At 37.0% G+C, this 27674-nt stretch overlaps 1 protein-coding gene across 1 annotated transcript in view; it reads left to right on the plus strand.

Annotated features, from left to right (window-relative positions):
• Positions 1–27674, plus strand: part of MAML2 (mastermind like transcriptional coactivator 2) — a 1294417-nt gene that overhangs the window by 1192556 nt on the left and 74187 nt on the right. The window contains exon 3 of the mRNA XM_044071221.1: positions 19998–20198. Coding sequence (XP_043927156.1) covers positions 19998–20198 — 201 coding nt within the window. The remainder of the gene's footprint in view (positions 1–19997; positions 20199–27674) is intronic.

Consider the following 27674-nt stretch of genomic DNA (forward strand, 5'->3'; position numbering starts at 1 on the left):
GATTCCTCTTCATCTTCAGCTTTCTAGCAGACGCCTGAAGGTTTTGGGCCAAAAGTGACTGGTATTTGAAATTGTTTATAATTCCCTCCACCTTGACTAAAGCCACAGTTACAGCTGAAGAAAAGCAACCCCAAAGCATGATACAGCCACCACCATGCTTCACAGTGAGGATGGTGTTCTTTTCGTGATGCAAAGTGTTGTTTTTGCACCAAACGTACCTTTTGGAATTGTGGCCAAATAGTTCAACCTTGGTCGCATCAGACCATAACACATTTTCCCACATGCTTTTGGGAGTCTTGATGTATTGTTTTGCAAATTTTAGCTGGGCCCGGATGTTTTTCTGTGTAAAAAAAGCCTTCCGTCTTGCAACCTTACCCCATAGGCCAGACATATGGAGAATATGGGAGATTGTTGTCACATGTAGTACACAACCAGTACTTGCCAGAAATTCCTGCAGCTCCTTCAGTGTTGCTGTAGGTCTCTTGGCAGCCTCCCTGACCAGTTTTCATCTTATCTTTTGATCAATTTTGGAGGGGCTCCAGTTATTTGCAGCATCACTGTTGTCTCGTATTTTATCCACTTTTTGATGACTGTCTTAACTGTGTTCCATGGCATATCCAATCCTGTGGAAATTTTTTTGTACCCTTCTTCTGACTGATACCTCTCAATAATGTGATCCCTTTGATGCTTTGTAAGCTCTCTGCAAACCATGGCTTTTGCTGTAGCAGACAACTGAGTAAACGTCAGGAAAATCCTACTAGGACAAACAAACTTTATTTGGGGTTAATCAGAGTCTCTTTAATTGATGGCAGGTGTGTTCCCAAGAAGACTGAATGCCGTAATTAAAGCAAAAGGTGCTTCAACAAAGTATTAGTTTAAGGGTGTGCACACTTATGCAACCAGCTAATTTTACGTTTTTTATTTTTTATATTTTTTCCCCTAATAGATTTGTTTGTTTTTTAATTGAATTGTACAGGTTATAGGTCACATTAAAGGTGGGAAAAGGTTTGAAATGATTTATTGTGGTCTCATTTTTTATATCACAAAAACCTGGTATTTTAACAGTGTGTGTACACTTTTTATATCCACTGTATCTTTTGGCTTAAAGTATTAACATTTTGAGACAAAGATTTAACCCTGGGTAAGAATTACTTATATGTGCACGCCAAACAGACACCACCTGGTTAACAACAGGAAAAATGATACTCCTCCTTAAGAGTGAACCAATAACTTGCCTTCCAACAATGCATAACCTAGGTATTGGAATTGATGCCGAAAGGGTTTATAGTCATTTAAAAGAAAACTCAGTCATGGCAGTAGAATAAAAGAGAAACAAAAGAAAATTATATGGAGTAAAGGCTCATTTATTTTTTAAGTCATAATGGAGAATTGTAAAAAAGGTTAAGAATCTATGTATGGCATGGATGGGTTACAAAAAGCATTTGACAACGTCCCACAGTCATGGAAAACGGAGTGCTTACAGATGTAAAGTATAAGATACACCCTGTATTGATAAATTACATTACAGTGACCATGAAGCAGGGATAAAAACTCAAAGGGGGAAATTCCAAGGTGGCACTTTGTCACTACTGTTCTTTTGCCTTGCCCTTAACCCATTAAGCAGTCTACTTAACAAATTAGGTCATAGTAACAATTTGACTCCCAGACAACAACAAAGTGTAAAGACTTCTCATCTAATTTTTGTGAATGATTTAAAAAAGTATAGTTCATCAGATGAAGAACTGAAAGCACAACTGGAAATGGTCAAAATATTCTCAGATGATACAAGAATGTCATTTGGTCTTGATAAATGTGCAAAAGCAATATTTAAAGCAGGAAAACTGCAGCACCAAGAATATATCAGTCTGGGGCAGGAATGTGATATAAAGGAACTTGAGCAGGAGGGAGTGTAAAAATATTTGGGAAATGATGAAGGATTGACAATAAAACTGAACAAACACAAACAAAACTAAGTAAGGAATATTTTAGAAGATAAAAATTAATACTGAAAATAGCCCTGACATCTAGAAACAAAGTCCAAGCTATAAACCAATTTGCTCTTTCTGTTCTAACTTATAATTTTAGGGTAATTGATTGGACCCAAAAGGTATTGGATCAGTTGGTCAGGAAAACAAGAAAAATGGTTCATGCTTATCAAATGATATCTAAAAATCAGTGTTTACCAAGATTATATATTCCTCATTCTGAAGGAGGTATGGGTCTCAGTGAAACTGATTACATGCAAGGATCTGCAATAACAGGACTACAAACATATGTGATGACTTTACTAGATCCAAACATAGTGAAAGTTTTGAAACATGAAGAGAACAAATGTAAGATGACTTCCCTGCTTAGTTTAGCAGAAGCATATCAATATGAAGTTGGAATGGAAACCAAACCAGAAGTAGACAAAAGTCAGGTAGCAACTGAATGTGCCGAAAAACAAAAGAAAGAATATAAGGAGAAGGATCAGATGACAAGGCAAGAAATGGGGAAAAGGCATAAATGTACTTGCAAGAACAGAAAACTCCTGGAACAATCTTATGTCGATCAGGATCTGAAGCAGGAATGGTTAAGGAGAGATGGATTTAAACCAAAAGATGAAAGGCATGGGCACTGGAATCATGGGGCTACTTCGCTCACTTGTCCAACTTCAGCAAGAAACAAAACAAAATAAACAGTGTCAGCAATATGCTGGTAAGCAGACATTAAAAAACAATGGGGGGAGGTTCCCTAAAAGAAAGCAGGAGCCCTCCAGAACAAAGGGCAGTTAGAATGAATATGTAAGGGGTCCTTGTCTCACCTCCCACCCTGGCAGTCTCTTATCCCTTCCAGAAAGTCAGACTCTCCAGTTCTGTTCTCTTTGGAAACAGGTTGTTTCAGAGAAATGGGTTCTGAGACTTACTCAGTTGGAAGAGATCCTCCTTTACATGGAATTATTCCATATCCCCAGACCAAACCCCTCTGTTCCCTCTCGTCATACAACACATGCTTTATCAGGAAGGGGGTAATAGAAATTGTTCCTTTTTCCCACTGGGGAAGAAGTTTCATTCCAGAATGTTTCTGATGCCAAAAAAAGAGAAAATGCCTACAGGCCTTTCTTTTTTTAACCAGTTTGTGATAGTACCCAAGTTCAAGATCTTTTCACAATCTCTTATCCCTTACTCCCCATTTCAGATTTTTAGGTAACTTTAGATTTAAAATATGCTTATCATCACATTACTATCCATTAACGCTTCAGATTTTTCTTAAGGCTTTATGTATCTGGATCATTTTATCCATTTTCTGCCTTACCCTTTGGGCTATCCGCTGCCCCTAGAATGTTCACAAAGCGTCTAGCTCCATTTATAGCACATTTCAGGCTACATGGTATCCACATTTTTCCATATTTAGATGTCTTGCTTATCAATGCAGACCCTTTTCCAAGTGTCAATAATCTCTGTCTTTGGTGAGAGATCTCATATGCAGGCTGGGATTCCAAGAGAACTTCTGTACAAAGACATTTTCTTCTACAGGAAAAATATATCTAAATTTAGATCTGTTCCAGGGTTTTTCCCCTTATCCCTTTGGTGTTATACATACAGCCACTATGGACTGGGGGTTAACAATGTCTTCTATGACTGTTGGGGTCCCCTTAATGGGCAAGTGAGGGAATACCTCAGGATTCTGTGTCTCATGGCATCTATGATTCTCATGATACCTCTAGCAAGACTCCACATGAGAAAGATACACTGGGATCTGAAGTCTGTTTGGTCCCAGCACCAACACCTGTTAGCTTTTCAGATTCCAGTTTTTGGATGTGTGGGAAGATAAATCACTTGGTGGAGACATAATGTACCCTGAATCCAGGTCTCTCCCTCTCCCCTCCTGCTCCAAAACAGTCAGTCACCACAGTTACCTTGCACTTTATTAGGGGCATAAAAGTACAAGGTATCTAGGACAACAAAGGCAAACAAAAGCACATAAATGTCAAGGAGAAGTTGGCCCTTATCAAGGCACTCAACTCTCGAAATAACCTTCGGTCCCCAGAACCATTTCAAGTTGTTACGGACAATACCACAGTGATGTGGTACATAAAAAAGCAAGGGAGAACCAGGTCTTACCTCCTTTGCAAACTAGCCATGTTGTCACGAGATATAGCTTTACAGCAGAATCTCACTCTACTTCCTACATTCTATCAGAGCAAAGCTGGGCCGGACAAAGGCAGACCTTCATGAATGGAAACAAGATCAGGGGGTCTTGCAAGATTTGATCCATCTCTGGAGAGTTCCTCAAGTAGGTCTTTTTGCTTTCCCAATGAACAATCAGCTGGCAAAATTCTTCTCCAAGACTTAATGCAATAAGGCCTGGAAGACAGATGTCTTTTCCTTTCCTTGGACAGAAATGTTCCTGTATGCTTTTCTCCCATTTCTGATATTCAAGGTAATTCTGAAAATTCAGAAAGAATCTCCCAAGATCATTATGGTGACTCCCTTCTAGCCCAGGCAACAGTGTTTATCCCTTCTTTTGGAATTGGCCAGGAGCAATTACCATAAGTTTCCTCACAGACTGGATTTAGTCATACATGAACAGAGGTGAAAGAGGTAAATAGAAACATAGAAAAACAAATAAATGGATAATACTGCCAAAATGTCACTCAAAAAAAGGTAAAAGCAGTATTCACGAAGAACGAATCAATTCCACCAAGTAGACAATTTTATTCACTAAACTGAAGTCAATTAACTGACGAAAACACTTGTGAATGTACTGTGAAGGCGTTCATGGTGGATGTATACGTGGTTTAATTTTTAGTGAATAAAATTGTCTACTTGGTGGAATTGATTCGTTCTTCGTGAATACTGCTTTTACCTTTTTTTTTTTTAAATGGAAACATATTTATTTCGGATTGCAACAAATTGGCAGACTTTAAAAATTCCCTGCAGACTACTGTATCAGAAATACTGGGTGAACATACTGGTGTAACTAAGGAAATGATCTTTTTGATCTGCGATACAGAATTGGAATTGCCTAGACATAGTAAGGCCTTGCTGAATCTACTTATGGTGGCTGCCAAAAAAGCATTTACCAGAAAATGGATATCAAAGTCTAAACCAACTGTGCTAGAAGTAGTGAATATAGTAACAGAGATAAAGCAACTGGAAATGGGAACTTTAGAAAAGGGTAGAACAAACTATATGGAAAAAAACAGGAATAGTGGGAACATGCAGAATAACATTTTGAAGGAGGAATGAGGTTTAAGGGAAGGCAGTCATTGAAAGAGCTTTGTAATGTTTGACTGGCAATGACTGGATAGATTATAAGTGATGTATAATGTCTGTAACTGAAAATATGTCAATATGATTTGTTTTCATTTGTATAAATGTATGATTGTCTATGCCATAAGTGATAATTTAATACAGATGTTTCTTGTTTAAAAAAAAAAAGAACAGGGACATTTTATATATTCCAGCTGCAAACAGCTTTAGCTGACTGCCTGGATCTTGGGTTCTTAGTACCTTTTAGGCACTTGTTTACTGAGGATGTGCAGGAGGTACTAATAGGGGCAAGAAAGCCCTCTGCTAGAAAATCATATATTAAGCAAATGGAAATGCTTGTCTAGTTGGCGTCAAGAACATAACCTGAACTCATTCAGAGTAGTGTTTTACTTGTTTTACATTATTTGTATGAGTTACTTTTCTATTTGCCTGCCTTACTCCTCTACCAAGGTTTGTTTGTTTGCCATTTCAGCATGTCTGCCCATGGATCCCCCTTTTTCAAGGCATTCCCATGTCGATATATATTTAAAGCGGTTTTGCGTAAGAGACCTCCAAGAAAACCAGTGGCTCCTCCTTGGGACATTAATTTTGTGTTGGAGAAGCTAACACTTGCTCTGTTTGAACCAGCTCATCTGGCTGACTTAATGTTCTTAAGATGGAAAAATGTTTTACTCCTTGCTTTGACTTCTGCAAGAAGAATATCTGAGTTGAAAGCTCTTACGGTAGTCAACCTTATTTCATTTTCTACAGGACAGAGTTTCCTTGAAAACTAAGCCTTCTTTTATGCTTAAAGTGGCATTCAAATTTATTTAAAGCCAAACTATCCATATTCCTGTATGATTCCCTGAGCTCCAACATGAAGGAGAAACGATATTTCATACCTTGGATGTCCACAGATAGTTTAGATACTAGCTTGACATTACAAACTTTTTCAGAACTTCCGCTCAGTTGTTCATTTCTTGTTAAGGTAAGGAGAAGGGACAACCTGTGTCAAAGCAAACTATTTACAAATGGATATCTCGGGTTATTATCTTTTGTTATTCCCAACGCAACAAAACTCTTCCAGGCAGGATCAAGCCATATTCTATCATGTCTTGGTTTCATGTATATTTTTTTGGGAAGGGTTGAATTATAGAAGTATTCTTGAAGCAGAAACTTGGTCCTCTGTACATACTTTCACAAAGCACAACAAGCCAGATTCCTTCTCCAGATCTAGGTCAAGTTTTGCTAGGACTATTCTCCAGGGCTTCCTGAACCCTTCTTCTACCTCCCAGTTGTTCTAGGCTGTGATAATCTACCCATACTGCTTAGGCTATCACAGCAATGATAAATATGAAGAATATATTATTTTATTCCAGTGTGTGGGCTTTTTTTTCCCCTAGCAATATCTCAATATCTTCTCATGGCTCAGCCTCCCTCTCTCAGCTGGCATGAATGCTCTGAAGGTCTTAGCACCCAAAACTGTCTTTTTAGCCAGCTCAGCTCAAGCTAATGGTTTGGGTGAGTGGAACGTGCCCTGAAGCTTTGCAGAGTATAAAACATATAGCTTAGGCTACTGCAGCAGGGATCATTTGAACATTTACTGTTATAGTAAATTTACCTAAATAACTGTACTTTTCTACATCCCGAAATAATTACATGCAAATTTGCATTTTATTTCAATATTATTTTCTACAGTTGAAGTACTAGTTGGACTGAAAACTCATAATGCAGATTTAAGTAGCAAAGTCTGTGGTTGTGCGCGCGCGTGTGTGTGTGTGTGCGCGTGTGTGTGTGTGTGTGTGTGTGTGTGTGTGTGTGTGTGTGTGTGTGTGTGTGTGTGTGTGTGTGTGTGTGTGTGTGTGTGTGTGTGTGTGTGTGTGTGTGTGTGTGTGTGTGTGTGTGTGTGTTCTTTTAGTCAAACTCAGAAATGAGCATTTATTGCCCCAACACTCTAGGACATAGCAGAGGAAATGGAAGCATGGACTCTGGCTTTAGTCAATTTCTGACTATAGTGCTAACAGCTCACTGTATACTTTTATTCCTAATTTGAAAATTACTGTATCCACTTTCACAATGTAAAGTGTACACAAGGCTGTCTGGACTATGGCCAAACACAGATTGAAACCACAGAGTCCATGTCATATAGCAATTGCAATTGTTGTTCACCACTATGTAGTTTAAGTGTTGCAATCCCTAAATAATACACAGATGCCAGAGTTTAATGTTGCCTGTTCAAACGTCTGTCTTCCTTTCATTTACCTATTCAGGGTTTTAGTACACAGGCAGTCTTTTTGAATGATTTACTGAAAGGACAGGCATTCAGTTTAAAGTACATGTCCCATTCACACTTGGAATGGGGTGATGAGAGACAGTAGTTTCATTTATAATTTTACTATGAAATTTATGTGGAATTATTCTTAATGCAACAACAGTTGGCTGTATATGCAGCTATTCAACACATATCATATGTGTACATCTTTTATCACAGTTAACAGTAGAAGAAAAAAGTAAAAAATGCCCTTTTCAAGTCACAACATGCCCCTCTGGACCCCCCCCCCCCAGCCTTCAGCATCTTCCAGCACCACTGATGAAAGGTTAATATTAGCAGCCCAGGATAGTGGCCTACACACACGTGGTCTATTGAACATGTGGGAGAAGCAGACAAATGGAGGTTCTGTAAAGCAGAACTAGAAACAGGCACAAATCTTATTGCTGGGTGTGACACAATAATGGCAGAGGGTCTATATACTGAAAGACATAATAATGCAGCAAGACAGTTGCATTGAGGATTGTGCAAACCTTATAATACTGAAATAGTTGAGAAGCATTGGAAACATGAGCCACAAAGCATTACAGTGAATGATGAAGTTTATATCACATGGGATCACCCATTACCAACAATGCAAAAAACAGATGCAAGAAAACCAAAAGTAATAGTCCATGAAAGATGACAAATGTAGCATTGATCACTGAAAGTGCTACACCTAGTGACTATACTGTCTTACATACAGAGAGACACAAAGTTATACAATATCAGGATTTGCAGGCAGAAATGAGGGCAGCGTAGAAGAAGGATACCCAGACAGTTCCAATAGTAGTAGGAGCAATGGGTCTTATAAAAAAGAATTAACAGTCTTATTTAGATATGCTACTGACACATGTAACTGTATGAATTGCAGAAGGAGTTAGTTCTGGGCACATTGTGAGTGGTGCGAAGAGCACTTTTGGCTAACATCAAATATTGAAACAATACTAATTTCGCAAACCTTAATCATACTTTTCTTAGGAATGTGGCCCATTCCTGTCATGGTATTAAAAACCCAAAAGACTTGGAGAAATTAAACTGTACAGGTGGAAAGAGAACACATCTAATATAACTGCCTTACGTAGTTTAGCAGAAGTATATCTGTGTCAAACAGGAATGGAAATCAAACCAAAAGTAGACAAAAATCAGGCAGCAACTAAATGTGCCAGAAAAAGAAAGACTATAAGAAGGATTGTATTAGAAGGCAAGAAATGTGGAAAAAGCATAGATATAGCTGCAAGTACAGAAAAATCCTGGAACAACCTCATGTCAATCAGGAACTGACAGTGAAATAGTTAAGGAGAGGTGAATTTAAATCAAAAGATGAAAGATTAATACTGGTGACCCAGGATAGTGGACTACATACATGTTGGTTTACAAAGTCCGTTGAATATGTGGGAGAAACAGACACATGCAGGTTCTGTAAAACAGAACTGGAAACAGTTGCACATCTTGTTTCTGGCTGTGAAACACTAATGGCAGAGGGACTGTATGCTGATAGGCATAATAATGCGAGAAGACTGTTGCATTGGAGATGGTACAAACATTATAATACTGAAGTAGCTGAGAAGCATTAGAAACATAAGCCACAAAGTATTATACAGAATAATTAAGTTTATATCATATGGGATTACCCATTGCCAACAGTTCAAAAATTGATGTGAGACACACAGATATAGTAGTCCATGAAAAGAGGACAAAAGTGCCATTGCTCACCGAAATTGCTACACCCAGTGATTACAGTGTCTTGCATACAGATAGACACAAAATCATAAAATACCAGGATTTGAAGGCACAAATGAGGGCAATGTGGAGGAAGGATACCCAGACAGCTCCAATAACAGTAGAAGCAATGGATCTCATAAAAAAGAATTTACAGTCTTGTTTGGATAAGCTACCAATACATGTAACTCCCTATGAATTGTAAAAGGATTCCGTTCTGGGCACATTGCGAGTGCTGCAAAGAGCACTTGGCTAGCAACAAAGACTGAAACAGTACTAATTATATGAACTTTAATCATACTCTGACTTAGGAATGGGGTCCATTCCTGTCATGGTATTATAAACCCAAAAGAATTGGAGAAAATAAAATGAGGGACAATAAACCTATTATGTTTGGGTATGTATAGCAACTTTACTGTGCAGTATTAGAGAATCAATGTGACTACAATGCCACATATCATAATCTGACTAAATTCCTAAGCTTTCAAAAAATCTAGTTTGAACACTATTGTGCAGTTGGGCATGAAAGGTTTCTTACAGTGAGTTTAAAATGTGACAAATAATTAAAACAACACTAAAAAATGTTACTGAACATAGGTTCATAGTAGGTTACTAGGCTAATGGCCCTAGGGCCTTTGCAAATCTAGCCATGTAATACCCTTGTTTCCTAATTGACCATGGTTAGATTAGTCATTATTAGCAGAGCGATCTATGATCAACACTGAATACCCCTGTCCATGAGGGACATAGGTGCCACACCCAGAGTGAATTTATGGTCTCCTATCCAGTTGTCAAGATTGCACTTTAATAGGGTCATTGAGGAGCTCTGTTTCACATGAAGTGGGAGTTTATTCCAGAGGATAATAAAGGTCAGGACATAAATAATAACTCTGAGTACTGGAATTCTAAGTAAATGGAAAGAGGATACTGAATGAGAGGGTAAGACATAATGTTTTTATATTTTTTGAGACAAGTAGTGCATTGTGAGAAAGAGAAAAATATCTTACAAATATATCACTATATATATATATATATATATATATATATATATATATATATGTGTGTGTGTAAATATATGTATATATATATATATATATATATATATATATATATATATATATATAGATAGATAGATATACATATAGATATGTGCGTGTGTGTGTGTGTGTGTATATATATATATATATATATATATATATATATATATATATATATATATATATATATATATGCATGTATGTTTATGGTTGCTCTTCATAATATTGAATGTTCAAAAGAGTGAACATTTTTTTTGCATTGTTTACCTGGCTGCTGGATAATGTTTGTGTGAGGTCTTGGTATAGCAGGAACTGGGAATTTGACTTATCCCCACTACTGTGTGATCTCAGAATTGCTATATATAATTAGTGGGGGGGGGGGGTGATTCACAGACTATTGCTTCCATGAAGCTGCCCTATAAAACACACAGGGTAGTAGTGATTATATCCAGTGGGCATTAGGATGACAGCTGTCTAGTAGACTGCATATGATTGGCTAGGATTTTGATTAACAGATCACACAAATACAGTGTTTGGGAAATATTTCCTTAACCCCGTTTGTCTGAGATCTGAGCAACGATATATAATCTGCAAAAAAAATGTTTTATTTAATCTGTAAAAATTAAAAGATTGCATGCACCAAGGGCATTTCTCAGCACCTGCGTATTGATGTGTCAGCTTCTATGTTTTGGACCATATGCAGTCAATGTTTTTGTAGTTGACTTTGGCTGCTTTAGCTTATAAATGGTACACCTACAGGATGCTGCATTCCTGAGTGTGCTGTCCTTCAGATGAGATGTTAAACCATGGCTCCATTTGCTTGAGTTGGTGGTAGCTCAGGTAGAAGTAAAAGATCCCACAGCACCTATCAAAAAGAGTAGGGATCCTTTATTTATATATACAAAAATAACTCTTATTTACAAACTATTTATATATTTGCAAATACTTGGAAATGTACTAATATATAGATATACAAAATACACAGACATAATTTCCTTTAAAATCATACTAAATATTCATCCCTATTAGACACCTACTCCTTTTTGCATAACCACCATCTGATTTTACTTAATATTGTTGCTAAAATCTATTTCATAATTTCATTTATTCTTTCATTCCATATAACACATATAACTTAAAATAACTTTTCTCTTATATATTCTTTAATTCTGTTCTTATAATATCCATATTTAATCATGTCCATGTTTATTTTATCCACTTCTTTTATATCCTTGAAACATATTCTTTACATAGTTTTCCCCCATAATCTTTTTATACTTTTACATTTCAAAAACACAAATTCCAGAGTTTCTTCTTCTTGACAATGTAAACATAGTCTATTACTTTTCTTTTTTATGTGACATATTTTCTTTTACTGGCAATTTATCTACTACCAGTCTTCCACAAAAAAAAAAAAAAAATCTTAACATTGAACTTTTTGACTATGCCATTTGCTTATTTTTATACATTTGATTTTTTTCATCTGTTAGATTTTCCCATGGTTTTACATAGTAATGTTTTATCATTACATTCTTATACCATACTTTTCTTTTTCTATTCCATCATTTTTTTTTTTATTTTCCACAAAAATATTTTATAGATAACATTTTATTTATTTATGCACTCTTTTTCTCTTTTATTGTTTTTATCATAACCTTAAATGTATCATACTTATATTTATAAAATTTTACTACTAATCTCTCATCTTTTTCATTTATCCACTTTAGCAATTTGTACAAATTTAATGATACAACACATACCATAGGGTTAATTAATCATAAACCTTCTTTTACATATAAAACCCCTCTTTTTACTGGGTTTAATCTAGAACCCCATATAAATGAAAACATATCTGCAATAATTCCTTTTCAAATACTGTTGGAAACATAAATACACTTGCTAAGTATGCTGTTTTTCCCATCAATACTGAATTTATCAAATACACCTTTTTCCGAACAATAACTTATATGTTCACCAGAAAAGACAGGTTTGTTTTTTTCTTCTGTTGTTTTTTTTCCCTTTGAATGCTACTTACATCTTTATTCCCAAAGTTTATACCTGACAGAGAAATTTAATTTATTGCAAAGTACATACCCCAATCTTTACTACATCACCTAAACCTTTACTTCTCTCTTTATTTAAAGCCATTCCCATCACCTCTAGATACTCATTGTGCAAATTGCTACTTCTTTTTATCCAAATGTTGTGTTTTGTAATGACTATAATGTCATCTGCATATGTTAACAGAACTGGAATTCTTAACCTTTCATGTATTATATACCCCGCCTCCTTCATTTGTAATGTATGTCCCATACTATAGCATTCATAACTAATGCAAAGAGTATAGAACTCATTGGACATCCCTGACTTACACCACCCTTCATATGTGCCTCATGGTTTAACAAGCCATTTACAAGTATTTTTCATTATTACTATATACTGACATATGTAATTTCTTAACTTTCTCACTTATATTCCTTCATTATTATCCATAGGATTTGAAGTCCAATTGTATCAAATGCCTTATTAAGGTCTCCTATTATGATTTTCAGTTTTTCTTTTCTATTCGTAAAGTCATCCATGATTTCTCTATCATTAATCATTCTTGACAACCCTTCCCCTTTATACTGTATATTCTGTCTTACATAATATCTTCCATTTAGTTTCAAATCTCTTTTGTATTATTTTCATAAAGATCTTATAAGCATTACTATTCAATACTACCAGTCCCCAGTTTTTACTTGTCTTCTATATTCTGTCCTCCATATGAATTTAAGTATTCCACTACATAATTCTTTATACATAAAACCTTAATTTAACCATTTGTTCAAAATCTTTTGCCAATCCCTTAATTTATTATATATTTCATACCCTATTCATCTGGTACTGCAATTGAATCTATATTTACTTGCCCTAATACTTTATCAAGCTCATTTAAAGAAATCTCCTTTTCCAACTCTTTATTCTCTTTTTCTGTTAACTTTTTGTTTCCCATGTTTTTTCACTACCTTCTTTTATTCTTTAAGCATTTCTTGTATATATTGCTCTACACTATTCATAATCTTGTCCCGAGTTCTTTCTGTTTCTCCTTTTACATTCTTATTTCTCTTGTTACACTACCATCTTCCTTTACTAATCTGCTTAAGTAATTTGATGCTTCTTCTCTTTTAACTTGTAAAAATATCTTTGCTCATATAACATTTCTTGTATTTTTCTTGATTTATTTCATATAATTCTTTTTCTTTGTAAAAGTACTTTCTGTCATTATATTCTAAAATTTTAAAATGCATTCTTATATGTTCTTTCATATTTTCTTTCTCTACTTTTCTCACATTATATTGCTACTGTAAGAAAACATTTTTTTATAATTTTCCTTAAATAGCATCCACCATTCAGACAAATTTTTATAAAATCTTCTCAAAGTAAGATGATCTTTCCATAACTGTATTACTTATTTCTTTCCTTCTTCACTCCATGCTTTCTCATCTATCCTTTTTATTCCTTTGCCTATTTTATATATTCCTTGTTTTCCTTTTTCTCTAGCCATATTGTAAGATGATCAGAAAATCCTGTTTCAACTACTTCCCCTTCTCCTGTAACTAAACCTTCTGATACTATAAAATAATCTATTCATAGGTTCATAGGTTAGTACTAGGCTATAGGCCCTAGGGCCTATACAAGCCTAGCCATAACAATTCCCTGGCTATTTCTTCCCACAATATTTACTTCTCTGGACCCCTGTCTAGCAGGGTGACTGACGTGATCCCCGGGGTGAATTTCCTATCTCCCATCCAATCATCAAGGTTCCTTTTGAAGAGGGCCAAAGAGGCACTTTGCTTGACATGTATGGGCAGTCTATTTCAGAGTATGGGGAGTCTCTGGGTCTAGAACCTATCCCTCCAGCATGTTTTGTTCATTGTGATGACAAGGTTTATATCCCTGTAGCGTGTGGTTCTGAGGGATGGGATTTTTTTTAAGTGGAGCATGTCCAACAGCTCAGGGTTTGACATGGCCTTGTATGTTAAGCAGAGATAGCCTCTGAGTAGAAGATATGCCACAGAATATAGCTAGAGTTTTTTTAGACGGTCAGCATATGGCATCTGCTTTAGGCCTGTGATTCTTTTAGTGAGGTATTTCTTCAGCCTTTCCAGCTGTTGCAGATGTCTTGTGAGGTACATACCAAATGGAATACTCTATAATGGGTCTAATGAGGGATGAGTACAGTGGGACAATGACCTCCTTTTTTCTGGATGAAAAGCCCTTAGTGATGAGGTGTGCCACATAGAAGGATTTCCTGACTTTTGTGGTGATGTGGTTATCGAAGTTGAGACCACTGTCCACCTGTGTCCCTAAGTCTCTCATCATACTTTCGGTGTTTAGTGTCCTGTACCTATGTGGTAATTCATGGGTACATGGTTTTTCCCAAATGGGATAACTATACATTTCTTGGCATTAAGCTTGAGCCCATGGCTCTGGCACCAAGCATCTGTTTCTGTAAGGCCATTTTGTAGAATATCCATATCATTTGGGGATTCAATAATGGCTCCCAGTTTGCAGTCATCTGCGAACTTTGTTAGCCAGATTCCCTTAGTGCTGGCCTGTACTTCAGAGAAGTAGATGCCAAACAAGAGAGGTCCCAGGACTCAACCCTGAGTTACTCCGCTTGTCACTTGTCTGGAGCTGGATTTGGAGTTGGCTACGTTTACAGTCTGGGTTCTGTCAGTAAGCCAGTTGGCAACCCATCGAGTGATGTAGGGATCTATGCACAGCTTAGTAAACTTATCTATGATTCCAGAGTGGGGGATGTTGTCAAAGGCCTTGGCAAGGTCCAGGTAGGCTATGTGGACTGCCTTACCCTCGTCCACAGCTCTGGAGACTGATTCGAAGAAGTCAGTCATGTTCAGGAGACAAGATCAACCCTTCACAAACCCAAACTGGGTGTGGTTCAGTGTTTAAAGGTTGCCAATATCTTGGTTTATAAGTTCCATGATAATGCGTTCCATGCCCTTGCAGATCAGGCTCATCAGACTGATGGGAGGGTAGTTCCCGGGATCCAAGGTGGATCCCCCCTTGTGGAGTGGGATAACTGTAGCTGTGTGCCACTCAGTGGGCACAAAGCCTGAGGTGAGGCTATGATTAAACATGACACTTAGGTGAGGTGCCAGTTCATTTTGTAGTTCATGTAGTACACAGCCCGGGATGTCATCTGGTCCCATGGATGCTGTATTCTTAGCTTTGGAGAGCACAGTTTCTACCTGTGTGGCCGTGATTACTGATATTTGGCAATCTTTTGGTATTGAGATGGGCCCCTTAGGGGGTGAGAGGGGGGTGAAGTTGGCACTAAATCGATCTGCCAGGATATTGGCAATATCCTTGGTATCAGTATATTTAATACCATTCTGTTGTAGCTCAGAGCAGTTCTGGGCATTGCCATTTAAATTCTTGACATAACTATAGAATGCCTTGTGGTTGTCTTTGGAATCTTTGGCAATTTTATTTTCATAACTAGCTTTTGAGGATTTTATGAGGGATCTCAGCTTCTTACTGAGGCTGATAAGGGAGTTTTTTGCATCTTGGGATTTTCCTCTTTTCTGCAACAGTTTCTGCCTTCTTTTGTATAGTTTGTTTATGGCAGGGGACCACCAGATTGGCTTCCTTTTTTTGGAGGAGAGCATCTTGGTTCCATTTGGGATGGCACGATTCATGCATGAGTGGATGTGCTCGTACAGTGCCTTAGTGTAGGATTCAGCAGTCGAACTTTCAGATCCCGTCTGCATGGTTGCCATGAAGTTTGTCACTTCTGACTTGAGTAGCATGAAGTTGGCTTTGGAGAAGTTTTTTACGGAGGTTTCCTTACTGGGGGGTGGGGTGGGATGTGGATGTCAAGGGTGATTTGCTTATGGTCAGACCTGACCAATGAGGGGGTGACCACTGGTGTGGAGCATCTATCTCCCATGTTGGTAATGACCAGGTCTAGGATATTGGAGCCCCTGGTGGGACAATGGATTAGTTGATCTAGGACATTGGCATTTATGAATTCCAAGAACCATTGGGAAAAGGTGTTGGTACCCAAGTAGTTTTCCCAGTTAATGGTAGAGTAGTTGAAATCACCCAGTATTAGGGTGTTTGGTTGTATCTTAATATTTTCCATTATGTTTAGAAAGGTGTAGTGAGAATCTTGGGGCATGGTAGGGGATCTGTAGCAAGCTACAATTTGGATTGCAGTCTTACCTAGTGTTAGTTGCACCTGGAGAATTTCAGATGCATTGTGTTGGGCAACCAGCCTGGAGGTGTGAATATCCTTGGTGAATATGGACACTCCTCCACCTTTAGTGTTTTGGTCTTGGTTTGGTGGCCGAAAAGTGTGGTAAGAGTTGTAGCCTGGTATTGCAGGGGTGCTCTCTGGAGCCTTGAACCAGGTCTCAGTTACTGCGCAGATATCGATGTTCTCCATTTTTAGGAGTGCCTTGAGAGAGTGCATTTTGAGGTTTAGACTTCTAGCATTGAGTAGCATTACCTTCAGATTTTGCATGCTTGTATCTGTTCTATTCATACCTTCAGATTTTACATGCTTGTATCTGTTCTATTCATACCTTCAGATTTTGCATGCTTGTATCTGTTCTATACAGACCCCTTTTTTGTAAGTCCATGAAATGTTGTCCGAAAGTTTCAGCTTACCAAATCTTATAACTTCCAATATTTTTCTTTTATCATTTTCTTTCTTTTAACCCTTGCCTCTTAAATCACAGTTGAAGTCTCTTGTTATTATAACATTCATATTAATCAGTACATAGTCAGATGTCTGATGAAATATCCATTCTCTTTCTTTACAATTAGTATAAGCATATAATGTAATTCTGTATACTTGTTCTTTCCATTTTTAATCTACAATGGTTAATCTTCCCATTTTTGCTTAAATTACATATAACATCTTTACTATATTTCTACAGAATATGACTGTTCCAGAACATTTCTCATTTCCCAAATTCCAGATTATCTTTCCTCCCCATAGTTTCTCTGTTTGTAATCTTTCTTCCTTTGTTAAAAATCATGTATCTTCTAATATAATTACATCTACATCACATGTATTACACCACTGCAAAATCCCTATTCTTCCTCCTATATTCTTAATATTGTTCATATTTACAGAAACTACTCTAAAATTTTTCATTTCCCTTAGTTTCATAAGTTCATAGCTATTTACTAAGCTAGATTTCTTAATAGGCCATTCTAAATCTATCCAATTTCCCTTCCAAAGGTGAGGATCAACCACTATACCTTGTGTCTGTGAGTCAAGCACCTTAACCATTATACCACCACCCAATCATTTGCTGTATATATTAGTTTTCATCCATTTCCTTTCTTTTTTTTTTCTTTTGTACTTATCCTTTTACAATTTCTTTTTATGTCTTATACCAATAGAAATGTCTTTCTTTTATTACCTCCCAATTTATGTATTCCTCATCACTCATTTCAAAACCTTCTTCGATGTCCTCTTTATTATTATTTTTCTCATCTAATTTTTCTTCCATTTCTACTACTTCTAAAATGTATTCTCTTTCTTCAGTTTCTTCTCTTCCTTTGTCTTTTTCCTTAATGTTATTGTCCTTTTGGCTTCCATCCATAAATGTCCAGTTTTATTACATTTAAAACATTCAATTCACATTTTTCATGTTCTATTTCCCCACAGATATAACATTTTCTTTTGTCATAGTTACTCATCAAATGTCTTTCTTTTCCAACAAAAAAAAGAAACATGTTTTGAGTTGTCCCTAGTATTTTACAACACCCCTATCCCCTCCACATTTATCATGGAGAATTAAAGGGATGGCATAGTAGTTAATGGTGTTGCTTTGTAGTTGCAGCATCTGAGGTTTAGTTCTGGTTTGTGTGGATGGTGTAGGAGAGTTCTGGATCCATAAAGTCTTCTATGGATACTTGGTATATGTATATATTTTTCTCTTTCCATTTTAACACAATATTACAATCTCAGCCACCAGTCCATAAACCCCTTTTGTCATAAACTTTTACAATGCCCAGTACTTCTTTATATAAAGTTTTCAAATGTCCTTTCAAAGTCTCTCTTTCTATCTCTGTTCAAAATTGTACATTAATTTTCTTTTTTATTTCTCTGTTAAATACTGTGGTGGTGGTGCTGCGGTAGTGTTGTCGCCTCATAGTAAGACGTTGTCCTGTTCGATTCTCAGCTAAAGTGTCTTCTGAGTGGAGACATGCATGAATGGGCGCACCTTCATTGAAGGTTGTGCGTCAGGGCTGGCAACTCGGCATGTAAAAAATCTACTGCCAATCATTAGCGGACCGGAGTTCTGCTGTGGCGACCCCTAACCGGGAAAAGCCGAAAGACACAACATTTCTCTGTTAAATGCTATTATCACATAAAGATTCCATGGGTTACAGTCTTTCTTTTTTCATGTTCTCCAAGAAAATTTTCCGTTGAAAAACACAGTCTCAAATATAATTCCACAAATTGTATTTTTGTTAATAAGAATAAATGCTCTTACCTCATGTGTTTTTACACCCAAAGGAGCTATTACGTTGTCCCTCGCTTCATACCTGTCCATTTCTTTGTCTTCTTTACTTTGAATCCTTACCACTTACTTCCATTTTTCATTTTCTTCTGCCTTCCTTTCTACTACTCCACTTTTGCTTTCTTTTACTTTCTGTGCATGTTTTCTTTTCCATCTCACCACTATACTCCAGCAGTGTCTCTGCATCCTACTTTTGTATTTTCTCCACAATGTTCCCCCAGGAAATATCTCCTTCATTATCTGGCTCACTCTGCACCACCATTTCTCAAAGTAAATCATCCCATAACCCTCCTGACCAGAGGGTTGTAATTATACATCTATCATTTGCTGACTCATCTCCATCAAACAGATTTCTTTGAAACACCTCCTCAGAATCCTGTACATATTCTCCAGTCTTGATATTTGCTTTCTCCTCCATTTCTCTCACCACTCCATCATCTCCTTATCTCTCCATCTGCCTCCCTTTTTCCTCTGGGCTTCCTCTGCACCTGGAATGGAAACAGGAAATGCTCTTGCAAACTGGGTCTCACTGACAACGACAAGTAGAGGAAGTTCCCCAGTGCCATGGCCAAATTTCCCCTAGTAGTATAAATGCTGCCTCATGTCTCCCCTAAAGGAGGCTACTCAGCATAGTGGCACTTACCTGGCCAACATAAGATAAATAGAAAAATAAATAAATGCAGCTTCCTGTTAGCTGTTGCATTGTGTTAAAGAGACTCAAGAAGAATACAAGTCTGATTTTTTTTCTTTTTTACGCATTAAAGATATCACATAACCATGGTACAGGATTGTTCTGACTGAACATAAGCACTCCTTCAATACATAATGGACTTTGTTTTTTAGGTGGGTCATAAACCATTAACTACTAAACAGAAATGCTATGATTATAAATGTTATTTTATTCACAAAAAACATGCCTTTGTGTCTTTCAATGGCATACAAGTAGAATATATGCATCAAAACAAATGTTGGAATAATGTCACATTCTACTAGAATCTGACTCATGACCCCAAATTGAGAATTCTATTGCTCATGTTTTAATCACCTTTAGCATGTGTTTTGATTCCCGAATCATGACCTGATTTTGTTGCTATATTTTTAAAATATGTAAACAGGTATATGATTTCCTCTTTTTTTTCTTTCCCAGGAGCTGCATCCCACAAGTAGACAAGGAGGATCTGGCCAAGGCAGCAATCCAAGTCCTCCCATTCATCCAAATCATATTGCTGGAGGGAGCTATGTGAATACCTCACAGCAGGCAGCCTTAATGGAGAAAACACAAACCATGCAAAGGCAGGCAATGGACCAGAAACAACTTCTTCTGCGACAACAAATGAGGAGTGACCTGGTAAGTATAGAATGCTACTTTACAGCTTCAGAAGCCATATCATTCTAGACATTGTGTTCATAGGTTCATAGGTTCATACTAGGCTATCTGCCCTAGGGCATTTATAAGCCTAGCCAGAGTGTGTTTGGCTTTCGCCACCCATTTTAAATTAATTTTGCTATGCCCTTTTGCTATGCCACAGAAGTGATACCCGGGGTATACCTACGATCTCCCATCCACTCATCAAGATTCCTCTTGAAGAGAGTCAATGAGGGACTCTGCCTAACCTGGACTGGGATTTTATTCCAGAGTGAAGGGAGCCTCTCTGGGTTATGAATCTGTCCCTCCAGCATGTCCTATTTATTTCAGCGCTGAGGTTCAAGTCTCTCGAGCGCGTGGCTCGATGTTGCATAATATTCATAAAAACCTTCTTTTTCATGGTACTTATACCATAGTTTACTACTATCACATTAACTAGTACATCTAGGTTAACCGATTGAAGCTTCGTTAGTTATGTTTTGCTCAATTTTAACCCAGTTCTCATAAGTATACATCAATAAAAAATTTTAAATGTGTGGATATGTACCTGTCCTATATTACCAAAATGACTAAGTTACTCCCAATAAGTGTACTTTTGTGAAGAATGAACCATAAATATGAGGCAAAAATCTGATAATTCTGTGAAATTCTGAACAGTTGAGAGGTACATGCTAAACTTAGATAAAGCTGTGCCTTTTCCTTGCAAAGGGATTCACAGATTCTTTTGAATGAAAGACATTTTATTCAGTCATAAAATATGTTTACAAGCAGTACCCAGGTTACAGACATCTGACATAAGGACAACCCATAGAAAAGAACGTGCTGCCGCAGTGTCGGAAATAACATGAAAATAAATAAAAATCCTTAAAGTTGCCCAAATCTTACCCTGAAAATGAAGAATTATGTTGTAATTTCCTTTTCCCCATTTTCCCCATTTGTGAAGCTGTTCACACATCTTGGTAGACCAGTTACTTCTGCCTTCACATTGAACAAGAGATCTGATTCGTTAAGAGATTACTATATTGGTGGTCTGATTGGTCAAGATCACTGTCTTCTACAGTACAATATTAAAGCGGTTATTGTACTGTACAGTAGAATGGGCAAATGACATTGTGGCTCACTAGGATCTAGATGACAGTAGGAGGTCTGGCAGAGGTCTGAAAGTTCAGGAAAGAGTAGAGAACATTTGTGGGTGATGCCTGTAGTACAGAAACGTGAAGTAAAGCTTAAAAAGAGGTAAGTTTAACAATTTTTGTTTTTGTATGGAACATTTTACTGTACTGCACTGTAGTGTATGAACATAGTTACTGTACTGTTATTACACTGTACTTACAATATTGTTATTGTTATTACTATAGTATACAGTATTAAGTTTAAGATTTTTTTTATTTAGAAGTGTTTCTAAAGTATTTTATATGTAAAGCAAAGTAAAACAAATACTAAACTGAGGCAAACATTTGACTAAGTGACATTTAATAAGAACCATATGTACTTGTTTCGACTTACATACAAATTTGACTTAAGAACAGACTAAAAAACAGATCTCGTCCTTAACCCGGGGACTGCCTGTATATTGTAAGCCTCAGCTATTATTTTGGTAACTTTATTTCTTTACAGATTTTTTTTCATGTACATCTATCTGTATCAAGTTACAGTATTACAGGAATGAAGTGATATGCATAGGTGATCTAACCATAGTTACACTCAACAGCCTTTTGACCTTCTCTCTCTCTCTCTCTCTCTTTTTTTTTTTTTTTTTTTACAAGCCTTATGTTGATAATGTCATTTTCATGTCAGCCAGATATTTTGTGTAGCAATCCTCTATGTTCCATTTCAGTTTTCTTTTCTGGGCCTTATTCATGGTATGTGTCCATTGCAAACAATTTTAACTTAATTTAATAATCAAACTGTATAATTCAGTTTAACTCCTTAATTGATATGCCTGAGCGATTTTGCTGTCAAGGTTATAAATGGTATGCATGAATGAGTCACATGAATGTCTATTTTGTCATAAAAATTATGTTTTAGCATTTAGTTAATGTATCTTGATTGACAGACTTGGTAAGGTATTTTTTATATTCTATACTGTTTTGCTAACTAGGAAAATAGCCAGTCCTGTCTATCCATAAAAATGATGCACTCACCAGTCCCAGGGGGTTGTAAACTGCAATTCTATCCTCTTGCTCCTTGGAAATTTTGGAATTTGAAGTAGCTTTTTATTTTAACAACCTTTTTGATTATACAGCTTTCTTCCAGATACATATTTTACTTTATATATGTGCTTATTCATCTTGTTTCAGTTTCATTATGTCTTATCATGTCCACATAAAACTAAGGAAAAGACACAACTGTTACCAAGCCCATCAGACTGAACAAACCATTTGAACAGATGTCCCAGCATGTCTTCTTAAAAAATGAGTTCAAAATGTCTCAGTTTCAGCAAACTCTTACTTGCCTTACAATCCACAGCTACCATAAGTAGATATCATATTGCTGTCTAGTTGGCCATAGTTTACAAGGTTCCTTCTTAGTTATAAAGAAATTGTCTCAGTGATGTCACTCTTCCCATATTTCCATTAGATTATATCACAGTTTGTTGAGAAAATGCCATCAAAGCAATCACTTATGGCTACATTAATAACCCATCAAAAACTCTGTCTCTGTTTGCTAGAAGTTGAAACGAGGATGCTTCTGTAGAAATTAGTGTCAAGTTAAGAGTTTTTTCCATTCTCATTAAATTTTAGCTAAGACTACAGGGTGTGTTTTCAATCCACAAATTCAAAACAGTAATCCAAGCTGCTTAGCCTGGAATCAGAAATAAATTTATTATGGTATTAAACTTTTTTCTCACACAAGAACTTCCTCAGACACTCTGAAATATCAGTTTTCCCTGTATTTCTTTAGTCTAAAAATGCAGCATTGTTAGTAATAGCAAAAGCACACAATGCCTGAATTTAGATGCATTTAAAAATTTAATCTCAGTTGTAGAAACACAACATAAAATAATGTTCATTTAAAAAAGTCAGAACCTTTCAAATAATCATAAAGTCTGCTTTAATCAGAAAAAACAGAATGAATATACTGCACAGTTGTAAAAGACACCTTATGAACTCACTGTTATTTCATGTCTTTTATTCTTTAACCTACATTTTAAGAAAACCATGTCATTCAATCCTTTTGCTCCATAGGCAGATATAATTTGTCATTTTATTCTCTGTATATAATACATGATTTCAGTTTTCAGCTTGTAGATTTTTATATAGAGGATCCAACATTTGGGACTTAAACTGACAGGAGGACAACCCCAAATTTGGGACTTAAACTGATAGGAGGACAACCCCAAAATAGAGGATTATGTTCAGGTCTTTGATCATAATCAACCCTGTAGTACATGGAGTGCTGTTATTGCACACTAAATTTGGGAATAAAACAATTTTGTTAAGCACCTAACATCAGCAAACACAGAAGAGCATATAAAACATTTTCACACCTTTAAATCTGTAGTACACTTCATTATTATGCAAAAAGGGTGGAAGAGCAAAGCATCTAACAGATTTAAAAAAAACATTAATTAATCAGAGACTTATTTTTGCTCTTTGTCTGTGTGCCAGCATTAATATTTTAAGGCTTCAAAGCTGTAAGTTACTTTTCACTCCTACACTTACCTTCTATAATAAATAGTATGTCATGGCCGTTAAACCTCTATGTACTACAAAGAATTATGATTGGATGTCTCTGATCATAACTTACTTGTTATATTTCTCATATAGTCCTTCAAACCAGCTACTATAAAAAACATGTTTTCTGCAATTCCAAGCTGACCAGACAGTGCTCAGAGGCAACTGGGACCGTGAGCTGGTCTCCTCAATGTTCTGCTGGTCCACATGCATAGCAACTACTTCTGAGGCTTTACTTTGCTCCTTTCTCAAGGTGAATTTCTTGATGTCTGTGACTTGAAAGCACAAGAAGTTCTCTATGACTGAAGACATTGTCATGCTTTACTACATTATGTTTCACTGGCATGGATGTCACGAAAATCACTTCAAGAGAAGAATTAATCAAAGCTCAAGAGGTGAACCTTAACTTTTTTGAAATACCTTTATTGAATTATCACTTGTGACATAGGCAAACTTCCATTTATATAAAAGTAATTAAACCATATTAACAAGTATACATTTGCACACATTATAGATCAGACATGTAGCCTATAATCAAGGCAATATTACATAAATTATTCAACTCCTGCCTTTGCATAAACCTCATTCTTCCTCCAAAACATTTTTCTGCATTTATTTTTCCCACAACATCCACTTTGTCTGTGTAATTTACTCCCACCCTCTTCTAAACATCCCACCTAAAAGGTGAATCTTAATATTGAGAACACAAGTAAGTCACGATTAGACAGATCAGTCATAATTCTTTGTAGTACATACAGCTTTAGCTGCCCAGTGCACTATTAATTACAGAAGAAAAAAACAAATAGAAGCATAAAATGTAATGCAACTTTGAAAGCTGTAACACACTTAGTGTTTCCTCACAGACAGCAGCCAGAGGTAGTGTATATTTCATCCAGTAAAAAGCTATGGTGTGCCTCAAACACTACCACACACACACACACACACACACACACACACATACACACATATACATGTTAAAAAGTTAGAAATAGCATATAACTCTTTCCACTTCAAGTAGGAATGTGGGATACAAATCAGAAACGTCTTTAAAAAACAGAGAATTACAAAAATGATGGAGTAATGTAAGCACATTGTCAAAGTGTAAAATCTGCAGAATTTAATGAATTGTGTTGCAAAATTCTACCATGCAAAGTAATTTATTCTTGCTTCAGAAAAAGGGAGTTGTTAAGATGTGTGTCCTCCTTTTTTAATTACTGGTACCACTAGAATGTTGGTCATGTAGTGTGGTTTTCTGTGTACTTGACAGCTTCAACACTCACATGTGACAAGGGGGATTGAGAAACAGAGACCAGTTGGTAAAGGTCTTTGCCTCCCATGCACAATGTACAAGGTTTGAACCTGACCTCCGGACAATTCCTGTTTGGAGTTTGCTTGTTCTCCCTGTGTCACAGTGGGGCTCCTCCCACCTTTGAAATGATTCCTTCTCAAACTTACCAAAGAATGGAGCTGTGGGCAGCAACACAGAGTCTACATGGTGCCCTGTGGGGGGAAGAGTTGCATCGAGCATCTACTATGATGCACGGTATTCTCGTGATAGGAGAACATGGATCACAGACTGGGCTGTTTGGCAGGACTAACCACTCAATGGTGTAAAATATGGCTGTAGGTGATTTGGTTGTGTTAACTAATGTTATAAAATGGGCTGGGTATTTGTCAGTGAAGGCCCAGCCTACTTTGGCCTACACCAGGGACCCCAGGCTAATGGTGGGAGGGGTGTATGTGCCACTATTGGCCAGTGTGTGCCTGCCATAAAGCCCAGCAGCCATGGGTCAATAAGCTACTGGCTGGCCAGCGTCCAGTTGCCCAGTTTGGGTTACCTGGAATAGCTCTGCAGAATTACCTGCCAGATGTGTATTACATCCAGCACCACTACTTCAAGGGTACATGCCAGATGTGTATTACCTCCCATACCTATATTACAGGGGTACTTAGCAGCTGTGTATTATGACCAGTATCACAACTGCAGGGGTACATAACAGATGTGTATTGCATTCAGTGCCACTGTTTCAGGGGTACATACCAGATATACATTGTGCTCAGCCCCACTGTGTCAGGGGTACATACCCAATGTACATTACATCCAACACCACTACCAGGTGCGTATAATATCCAGCATCACTACTTCAGGGATACATACCTAATGTACATTACATCCAGCAACAATCCTTCAGGTATACATACCAATTGTAAATTATATCCAGCACCACTTCTTCAAGGATTCATGGCAGATGTGTATTACATCCCTCATTACTATTTCAAGGGTACATTTATTTATTATTTATTTATTTACAGGAAAGTCTGACTGGAACAGAGCCTATTTTCAGTGGAGGCCCGGGCAAAAATGCTCAGAATACATGTCTTTGGAATTTAGGGTTACATACCAGATGTGTATTACATCCATTATTACTATTTCAGGGGTACATACAAGATGTGTATTACATCCATCATTACTATTTCAGAAGTACTTACCAGATGTGTATTACATTCAGCATCACTACTACATGGGTATATTACATCCAGTATCATTATTTCAGGGATACATACCAGATGTGCATCATATCCGTCATTACAATTTCAGGGGTAAGTATCAGATGTGTAGTACATCCAGCACCAGTACTTGAGGTGTACATAACAAGTGTATATTGCATCCAACACCACTTCCTCAGGGGTACATTCCAGATATACATTGCATTCAGCAACACTGCTTCAGGGGCATAAAAACAGATGTGTATTAATTCCACCACAACCAGTTCAGAGGCATATAACAGCTAAGCATTGTGTTTAGCAACACTGTTTCCGGGGTCAATCCCAAATATATATTACATCCAGTACCACTACTTCAGGTGTACATACTAAGTGTGCATTCTATCCTGCACCATTGTTTCAGGGGTATTTCTACCATTGCTACTTCATGGGTACATGCCAAATGTGTGTTACACCCAGTACCGCTAATTCAGGGGTACATACCAGATATGTATTGCATCCAACACTACTGTTTCAGGTGTGCATACCAGATGTGCATTGTGCTAGGCACCACTGTTCCAGGAGTACATAGTAAATCTGCATTACATCTATCACTGCTACTTCAGGGGTACGTATTATATGTATAGTATGTGGAATACCTCAGATTTAGGGGTGCATACCAGGGGTGTATTATCACTGGTATCACTATTTCAGGGGTACATACCAGATGTGTACTGCATCCATCATTACTATTTCAGGGGTACATACCTGATGTGTATTACATCCATCATTACAACTTCGGGGGTAACTGCCAGATGTGTATTTCATCCAGTATTACTACTACAGGGCTACATACCAGATGTATATTAAATCCAGCAGCACTTCATCAGGGGTACATATCAGATGTGTATTACATGCATCATTACTATTTCAGGGGTACATACCAGATGTACATTACATCCATCATTAGTATTTTAAGGTTACACATCAGATGTGTATTACATCCATCATTACTATTTCAGTGGTACATTCCAGATGAGCATTACATTCATCATTATTGTTTCAGGAGTACATACCAGATATGTATTATATCCATAGTTACTATTTCAGGGCTACACACCAGATATGTATTGCATCCAACATAACTACTACAGGATACATACGATGTGTATAACATCCGGCATCCACTAATACAGGGCGGGCATACCAGGTGTGCATTATATTCATCATTACTATTTCAGGGGTACATGCCCGATGTATATTAAATCCAAGACCACTTCTTCAGGGGTACATACCG

This window comes from Protopterus annectens, chromosome 5.part0 (assembly GCF_019279795.1).
Source record: "Protopterus annectens isolate FY-2018-M chromosome 5.part0, PAN1.0, whole genome shotgun sequence".
In the NCBI taxonomy this organism is placed as follows: Eukaryota; Metazoa; Chordata; order Ceratodontiformes; family Protopteridae; genus Protopterus; species Protopterus annectens.